This window comes from Centroberyx affinis, unplaced genomic scaffold (assembly GCF_046629955.1).
Source record: "Centroberyx affinis isolate AG114_WGS23_722 - 3 ecotype Tasmania unplaced genomic scaffold, CSIRO-AGI_Caff_v1 ptg004704l_1, whole genome shotgun sequence".
Lineage (NCBI taxonomy): Eukaryota > Metazoa > Chordata > Actinopteri > Beryciformes > Berycidae > Centroberyx > Centroberyx affinis.
The window spans coordinates 69481-78596 of NW_027282274.1; the positions used below are offsets into that span (position 1 = coordinate 69481).

The 9116-nt window shown below is 43.7% G+C and overlaps 1 protein-coding gene across 1 annotated transcript in view; it reads left to right on the forward strand.

Moving 5' to 3' along the window:
• The window catches only part of LOC139665855 (von Willebrand factor A domain-containing protein 8-like), a 37984-nt gene extending 29471 nt beyond the window's left edge, over positions 1–8513 (forward strand). The window contains 2 exon segments of the mRNA XM_071544857.1: positions 1566–1771; positions 7400–8513. Of these exon segments, the coding sequence (XP_071400958.1) occupies positions 1566–1771; positions 7400–7555 (362 nt within the window). The 3' untranslated portion in view covers positions 7556–8513.
• The last annotated feature ends 603 nt before the right edge of the window (positions 8514–9116 follow it).

Below are 9116 nucleotides of genomic sequence, written 5' to 3' on the forward strand. Positions count from 1 at the left end.
TGACAAACTCTCGTCTTTGAGAAGCAAGTAGCTCAAAGATTAATTGGGAAAGGAAATTGGGATTGAGATGTTTGCTGTCAGATGATCTGATCTAATTGTTTTCGCTCCTACGGTATCTTGGAAAAAACCTTTGCATTTGGATTTCCCGAAAACCTTGAATATTGTCTTTTGTATTTTTTTCATTGGTTTACAAAGGTCAATGGTCTTTGATCGAAGCCCTTGGGAAATAAAATCCAAGTTTGTTAAGTTTGATTTTATCTTGATTTAGCACTCTAGGTTGACAGAACACACTTTTTTCATCAATGCTGCACTTAAGCTTCATTCATTTTTGGGCAGCCCACCACAGTCTTGTACTGTTACACATTCACAAGGATTCAAACCTGTGACCTTCCGGGCCCTGCTCCTCTACCGTTAAGGTTACCACTATTAACCATAAGTAGATGCAAGGGTCCCCAAACTTTTCATGTCAAGGACCCCAAATACATTCGCTTTAGACCCCAGACTCTCATTTGATGAAGATTTTTGACTCTCTGTACTGTAGGCAGGGAGCTAACAGAGTGAAACAAGAGTGACACATCTTATTATAAAGGCCATTTTACATATTCTCTCATTGTATGAGCCTCTAATGAATTATATATTAGTGAAATCCCTATCCCTCATTTTGCCAACGACCCTCTACAAGGACCCCAGTTTGGAAACCACTGATCCAACAGTTAGGGAAACAAACTTGTGACTGCAGTGTCACCAGTTCAACCTCCAACTAGGAAAATCTGTCCAGGGAAAATGAGTAAGACATGCTCTCTTCCCCCTCAACAACTACATTCAGGATGCCCTTGAGCAAGGCAGTTAACCTCCAATCGATCCATCAGAGCTACTTAGTGGCCAACAGTAGAAGACTGGTTGTACTAAGCGGTGCCCAATTGTGAATGTGTGTAACTGAAAGAGTGTGAAGCAGAGAGCTGCTGAAAAAGATCATAAAGGTACGTTCACACTATTCCACATTTTTCAAACTGCCAGCACCTTTTTTACACCAAAGGCGGTGGGAGAGGCCGCTTTGTCAAGGTGCTGTGTCTGGCATTTTTTTTAGGCAGAGCAGAACGCTTTCTAAAGTTGAGAACAGTTCAACTTTTTAGAGGAGTGCACATGACATGGACTGCTTCTGTACGCCAACTAATCACAAAATAGAAGAGGCAGCTAAGTAGGCAGCTGACAGTTTAAAACCAGAGTGAAAATGGCGGAAGTAGCAGCAGAAAAGTTGGTAGTAGTTGTTACAGTGATAATGAAGAATCAGCATGGAGCACATTGGCTGTGTTGTGGAGTTTCTGCTAAGTGTTTGAGAGTTGGACACAAGTACTGTTTGCTGATAGCGGCATCTGGAAAACAAAGTGCACGTCAACTGACCTGCTTTTTCAGATTATCTGCACAAAATGTGGCTGAGGCAGCGATTTTCCTACAAAAAAAGCTGAACAGTGTGACCACACCCTAAGAGCACCCCAAATCTTCCCCGAATAAATAAAGCTAAAAAAAAAAAGTAGACGTATGACCGGTTGACATCCTCCGAACAGGCGACATCTTCAGCTGCCATGCGGTGGACAACCCCAAGCCGCAGGCGGAGCTGGCCATGCTGAAGCAGTACGGCCCCGACGTCCCAGACGCCACCCTCCAGAAGCTGGTGGCCGCCTTCGGAGAGCTGAGGTCCATGGCCGACCAGGGCACCATCACCTACCCCTACTCCACCCGAGAGGTGGTCAACATCGTCAAACACCTCCAGGTGACGAGACGCACACAGGCGCACAAACAGACACATACGTACCCATGCAACACACAAACACCTCTGTTTTATTTTTTTTATTTGATCCCAGACTTTTTTTTTTTTTTTTTAATCTATTATTCATGAAGACTTGACCTTAAAAACTTGCACTGCTAGATGGATGCTTGGTAGCAGCTTGGATAATGCATGAGGGTTCCCTCGCAACACTGCTGTGACAAAGAGCTGACTGACTGGACCACACACACACACACACACACACACACACACACACAAACATACACACACAGGCCATCATCCATAAATCCCATAAATCACAAACATATACATACACAGCCACACAACAATGGACATATACAAGCCAGTTGTCTGGGGCTTTAGCTGAAGGTTTGCCCACTGGCCTGATTCTCTTTCTCTCTTTATCTCTGTCCTCTTTCTCTTGTACTCTGTTTTTTCTAAGTCTTCTTTTCTGGCAGCCTGAATGAAATGAAAAGCGTGAGAGTAAAAGGGAGAGGCCAGGAGAAATGGTGAACAGTGAAAGAGAGAGAGACAGCATGGGCAGGGGAGAAAGAATGATTTTGGGGAGGGGGAAGATAGAAATAGAAAGACAGAAAAAGCTGTCATAACAGATCATGTGTGATGCTGTCAACAAAGTTCTCGCTGTATCTCCTCTGTGCCAAAGTACCCCCACCCTCGCCACCTGCCCTCCCTCCAATGTTTCACTGCTACACACCATCTCTTCATCCACCCATGTAACCATCCATCCCTCCATCTCCCTCAGCATTCTGGATCTACAGCTCTGTATCGTGCACACATCCATCCAACAGAGTGAATGACTGTTAGAAAAAGTCAGGTTTTACCTCCATGCCCTTTGGAAGATTGGCACAGTCGAAGCAACACATTTTGACTCTGATAAAGACACATATGTCTAAATGTTAGTGAGGCAAAATGATAGCCATTTGCATCTGCAGTGAATGAGTCAATGATGATCCTTGTACTTCAATGGCTTACCTTGGGTTAAGTCTATTTGAAGGTATCCCAGAGACTTTGGTGAACAACACATTTGGTGAGCAATGTATTTTTTATTTTTTGTTTAGTTAGCTTAGTTGCACAGTGATAAAACATAGATCACATAGAAGTGAAGTGATAAAAAAAAACACAAAAACGGTGACAATGGTAAGAATGACAAAAATGACAATTTATGCTGGTGACAAAGTAATCTTAGCGCCTCAAACATCTTCTTCGATCAGTTGATTCTTTAGTCAATAAATCAAGAGGTCATTGTGCACATGTTTTCCAGTATATTTTTTGTTCTGTTTGAAAGTGTTGCCATTCTAATCTAGTTGTTTGAGCAATGAGCAGCTTCTCCACTCATGTCATCCATCCCCAGCCATCTAGGAACAGTGTGGTCCAATAGGGCAGAGTACATACTGTGTATGTACACACTGTACATATACTGTGTTTACATAGACCCTGTTCATCCCCCTCCTCTCCTCTCCTCTCCCCTCCTCTTCCCTCCTCTCATCTATAGGCTGCTATTTATACTTGCCCTGCCATTAATCACCAGGGAAGGGAAGACAGGGGACATTTTGTGTGGACAGGGAAGGGTGTGTGTGTGTGCGTGCGTTCGTGTGTGTGTGTGTGTGTACATGCACCAGTGTACGCGTGTGTCTATATTGTGTACACAATTAATGATCACTGTAGTTGCATGCTTTTATCTCCATGTGCTCCGAGGTCATTAGAAATGTAGAGCACATAGCATTTACCCCTGAAAGAGAGAGAGAGAGAGAGAGGAAGAGGAGGACAGTGAAAGACCAAAAGAGCAGGGCTCAGAGAAGAGGGAAAGAGGGATTTGAGCCTGTACCGGATCAATAATTCAATGCGCAGGGACAAACCTGTATGTTAGATTTCCCCACTGGCCTCCCTGCTCTGTCATCAATCACCGCCTACTATCGACGGCTGCTAGAGCGGGACAGATACAGGCTCATTTAGTCAGAATCTAAATTGCTGCTTGGGAATAAGCAACGCTTTCTTTTTTTATGCCTCTGCTCCAGCGACAGCCGTGGCCGAAGGCATTATGTTTTTGGGTTGTCCGTACGTCCCATTCTCGTGAACGCGATATCTCAGGAACACCTTGAGGGAATTTCTTCAAATTTGGCACAAACATCCACTTGGACTCAAGGATGAACTGATTAGATTTTGGTGGTCAAAGGTCAAGGTCACTGTGACCTCACAAAAGACAATTCATACGCTAATTATGACAAAATTTCACACAAATGTCTAATAGGATAAAATGATGAAGTGATGACATTTCATATCCAAAAGTTCAAAGGTCAACTTCACTGTGACATCATAATGTTTTGCTTACCACTGTAGCTGAGAAAACGATCTTGGGTCATTCTACAAAAACGGTGGAAGTGCTGTCACTTACTTTTGCAGACACCAAAATCCTTTAAGTTGACCTAATAATCACATTAATTATATATGTTCAATAAATAAAGACTGTCCTTGCAATGATAAAACAAAGTTTATTGGATGTAGACCCAATGTAGACCCTAATTATCATTTCACGTTTGGACACAAGGGCAGTTTTGTGGTCACAGGGAACACAGATCAATACTGTCAATTCACCCAGTGCTCTTTACATTAGATTTGTGTTTTAGTTTAAAGCTGTTGGGATGTTGCCATTATTGATTGTGTAATAATATATATGCCTAATAGTGTAATGTATAGGCCTTAAAGTGCCCAAGTCATCAGGGCTGTTAAGTAATGATAAGGCCTGTGGCTTTTTAAATACACATACAATACACATGTTCAAATACAGTCCCTACCAGGGTGATTAGCTACATTAAGGCTATAGTGCTGTTGGAGTGATATGACCAGAAACTGTTGTCTGCCACTTTAAACGTCATATAGCATATCTTATCTCTGTATCTGTATGTAGAGCATTATCTAGAGCAGTGTGTCCCAGTGTGCTGTGGGAGAAAATATTTTTCACTGGTCTTCCTCAACTGTGTGTGTTGGAAGCGAATGATTGATTGCTTGCTCTATATCTGTATCAGTGAGAGTCTTCAGCTAGTTATTTTTTTCAGATTATGATGTATCAAATTAGAATTCGAGGTGGAAAATGTTTTTGTTGATAAAGGTAATTTAAACTAGAATTGCACTCAGAGAGCGCAGACCTCCGCCAAGGTTCATGCTATTATTGTTTGTTCATGAGTCGGATCCTTTGTGCTATTATTGCTTGTTCGTGAGTCGGATCCGGATCCACTCCAAAATTTAATGGGTTCTTCCTTGGCCCATGCTTCCACCAAGTTTCATGAAAATCGGGCCAGTAGTTTTTCCGTAATCCTGCTAACAGACAGACAAACAAACGGCACCGAAAACATTACCTCCTTGGCTGACGTAATTATGTGATAAGTAACAATCGTAATGCATTTGCTGAATGAATAAAGGTGTAGGCTTAGCATGATTGACTTGATAAATGGTTTAGTGTTATCGCACAACAGTTGAAAAGTGGTTTTGGATATTCTAAAATGTCTGCGAATATCTGTCCATTGCAAACTCCCAGAAATATCATACCCGCTGTCTCTCACTGTGTAAAGTGTCCATCATGGTTGTATGGCTGTTAGTTGCATTAGTGCATTTGAATATTGCCAAGTGCATTTCTATGTTTCAGTCAGAAACACTTGCGTCAAAGGAGATTGGACCATTTATAGCAACAAAAGGTTATACAGTTGTATTTGTCAGAAAAGGCTTTGCTCTTGAGGATGCTGCCCAAATGAATCCAAGCAGCATGTGAGAGATTCTGCGGGGAGCACAATAAAAACCCCAGACACATATGCCTGAGATATAGAATATACATAATGCACAAGGCGAGAGATGCCATCGAAAGTATGGTTAATAAGAAACCAGAACAGAGGGAGGCTGGGGTGGTGGAGGGAGAAAACAGCACCACCAGTAACAGCAGTGTATAGCAGGCAGAGACTGTAGTAGCAGGTAGGAGTAAGCAGCATAACCGCAGTGGTATGAATGATCAGCAAAGTGAGAATCTGAGCTGTCAGATGATAAAGGCCGCCTCTTTGACTTGTTTGAATGTGATTGGTGATACTGATCAGCTGAAGGCGTGCATGACTTCAGTGTTCTCCCTGAATTAACGTGATGCTCCATTTTCATCTCCAGATGGCATGAAATATGGCCAACATTAGCTGACACTAAAGAACAATAGCATTTTGCCCAATACTAATCAATTCATGAACGTCTCTTTTTCTTGTGGGTGTGTTGTTTTGACATTCAGGAAGCCTTTTTGTTCGCTTCAACCCAGCTGTTGGAAACACATCTGATTTGATTTTATCTTAATTTTCCTCAAACTTCAGTTGTTTGTGTAAAATTTGCTTGCCAGTTGGATGGAAATTGCCTCTACTTCTTCTTCTCTCTCGCAGTCTTTCTCTCTGCTTCTCTGCTCTCCCTCTCACCTACTCACCAGCCTGCTATCTCAGCATCACCATAGTTACAATGCAGCATCTTCATCTTCATAGCCCATATCTCTAATATGGGCTATGAAGCCCATATTAGCTCCCCCCCCACCCCCACCCCCACACACACACACACAGATAAAGACAAAGAGCCTTAGAGAATGACAGCAGGCTGACCTTTGCACCCAGTGCTGTGGTCAGGATCTAGAAATGAGTTACCTTTCAGATTGCATGTGTTATTCCAGACTAACTGTCCCTGTATTGACCCCATGTTGTGGAACTGTAAATCTTATTAACTTTCTCTCCTTCTCTGACCCCTTTCACTCCCTCTGTTCCCTCACTCTCTCTCCTCCCTCTCCTCCCTCACTTTTTCTTTTTTACTCCCTCCCCTACCCGTTCTCTTATCCCTTTTTCCTTCGCTCCTTCACCCCTTCTTCCTTCCCTCTGTCACTCTCCCCCCTCTCTCCCCTCCCTTCCCCTTCCAATTCCTCCTTTACTCTTCTTGCTCCCTCCCTCTCTTCCTCCCCTCCCTGTCTTTCCTAACTCCTCCGTCCTCTTTCCCCTCCGTCTTCCCTGGTTCGCCTCTTTCTTTCCTCCTCCCTCCCTCTCCTCCCTTTCTCTCCTTCCTCTATTCTTGCTCCCTCCCTCCTTCCATCTTTCCCTCCCAACCTCTCCTCCTTCTCTCTTCCCTCTCTCCCTCCCTCCCCTCCCTCACTTCCCCCCCTCCCTTACTCCCTCCTCCTTTCCTCTTGCTTCTTCCATCCGTCTTTCTCCTCTCTCCATCCTCTCTTCTCTTCCCTTTCTCCCATCTCTCTCCTTCCTCTCTCTCTCCTTACCTCTATCGCTCCCTCCCTTGTTCCATCCCTCTCTCTCTTCACTCCCCCTTCCCTCCCTAACTGCCCAACTTCTCCCCTCCCTCCCTCACTCCCTCCCCTCCCTCACTCCCTCCTTTCCTCTTGCTTCCTCCATCCGTCTTTCTCCTCTCTCCATCCTCTCTTCTCTTCCCTTTCTCCCATCTCTCTCCTTCCTCTCTCCCTCCTTACCTCCATCACTCCCTCCCTTGTTCCATCCCTCTCTCTCTTCACTCCCCCTTCCCTCCCTAACTGCCTGTCTTCTTCCCTCCCTCCCTCTCCTCCTCCACCTCTCCTCCCAACAGAAATTCCCTGATGAGGGTTTGGCCAACGTGGTGCGAAACGTCTTTGACTTCGACTCGTACAACAAGGACATGCGGGAGGTCCTGATCGAAGCACTGCACAAGCACGGGATTCCCATCGGAGCCAAGCCCAGCTCCGTCAACCTGGCCAAGGAGTAAGGCATCAGGACGCCAGAGGCTGGGATGACACGCACACACACACACACACACACACACACACCAGAACAACACACTATGGGCCCAGACAGGCACTTACAGTACCTGACTTACACACACACATACCACTCACTACACTACCGTCCCATGTCAGAATCTCTGATAGTGACAAAGACCAGTCAGTATGGTTTAGGGTTAGAGTGACGGATTGTAGATGACATGGGCATTACTGGCTCAGCTGCCTGACTGTGCGATGTACCTCACTAGAGAGAAGATGCTACAGAGCCTCCTCAGCAGGTCACCACTACTAGAGGAGGGTCAAATCACTACTGAAATGGAGTTCCCAGGATACTTTTGATTGATTTTGTCTCAGATACAGGAACCACCAAGATTGCCCAGGATGTGCAAATCCTGCGTGTTTTGAACTGCAGTCAGGCAGAACTAATCAGTCAAAATAATCAAAAGGATTTCAGTCAATGATTGGCCAAACCTTTCAATGATGTAAGGTTTAGTCGTCACTCCCCGTAGTGCTAGCTGTTGAATGCGATGAGGTGTACTAGGACACCATCAAGAGCCTGGTCTATTATTCAAATATACCTTGCTCTATTGACCATTTAAAATGCCTTTAGAGGATGAATACTCACAGTAACTTGACATGTCTCACCTGCCAGACTTCAATCAGTGATTATAGCATATTTGTAACATTAAACTTGGATTAACTTGGATGAAATCCTTGAAATTGGATAATGTTGTTTTAGCCCTTGGGCTGAATTCCCTGGATTACACTTTGAGGCTTCCATGAAGTCTCCTCACTGCTTGCTTAAGTGTTAACTTAATGTCTGTCTAGATCATTCAGATTACATTACCTCACCTTCTTTTTCCACAAGGGAAAGGTAAGGTCTAATATACGTAATTTCATTATGTGTAGCTTTGTCTCTTAAATAAAGGAAAATATTTGTTTCTTCTGTCTCCTGTGGTTTTATTCTGACTTGTCACATTCATAAATTCAGTTTCCTATATCCCTCAAGTGCAATGATCTTGAGAACAAAGCAGGGAAGAAACAAGTATTTTCCTTGAACGGTTATATATCTAATTCTATATATTATGTGCTCCATATTATAGTTCTGTGTCAGTTAATTTTTACATTTGCTGTATCCATGGGATCCATAATTTAGTGATTTGATACCCATCTTGAACAGTTTAGATACGGACTAGTTGTTTTACCCACAACATCTTGTATGCATAAAAGCAAATATTTGTACTCTTGATTACCAAATTTGGACATGGAAAAAACTAGAACCAGTTTGTCTCATGTGTTGAGCTTTTCCATTCATAGAAATATTTATGGTCAGAGGACTGTCCAACCTCCAACCCTTCTTCCCGCCTGAGAGTTTCTGTGTATTGTGGTTGTGTCGCATCTCTCACCCCACCTGCAACCAATAAGGCTGTGGCCAGAACCCAGCTATGATTCATGGGAAGAGTGTCCAGTAAACATCTGGCCAGACACAACAAGCCGAGTAGAGAGTCACACACATACACGCATACACACACACACACTCTTATC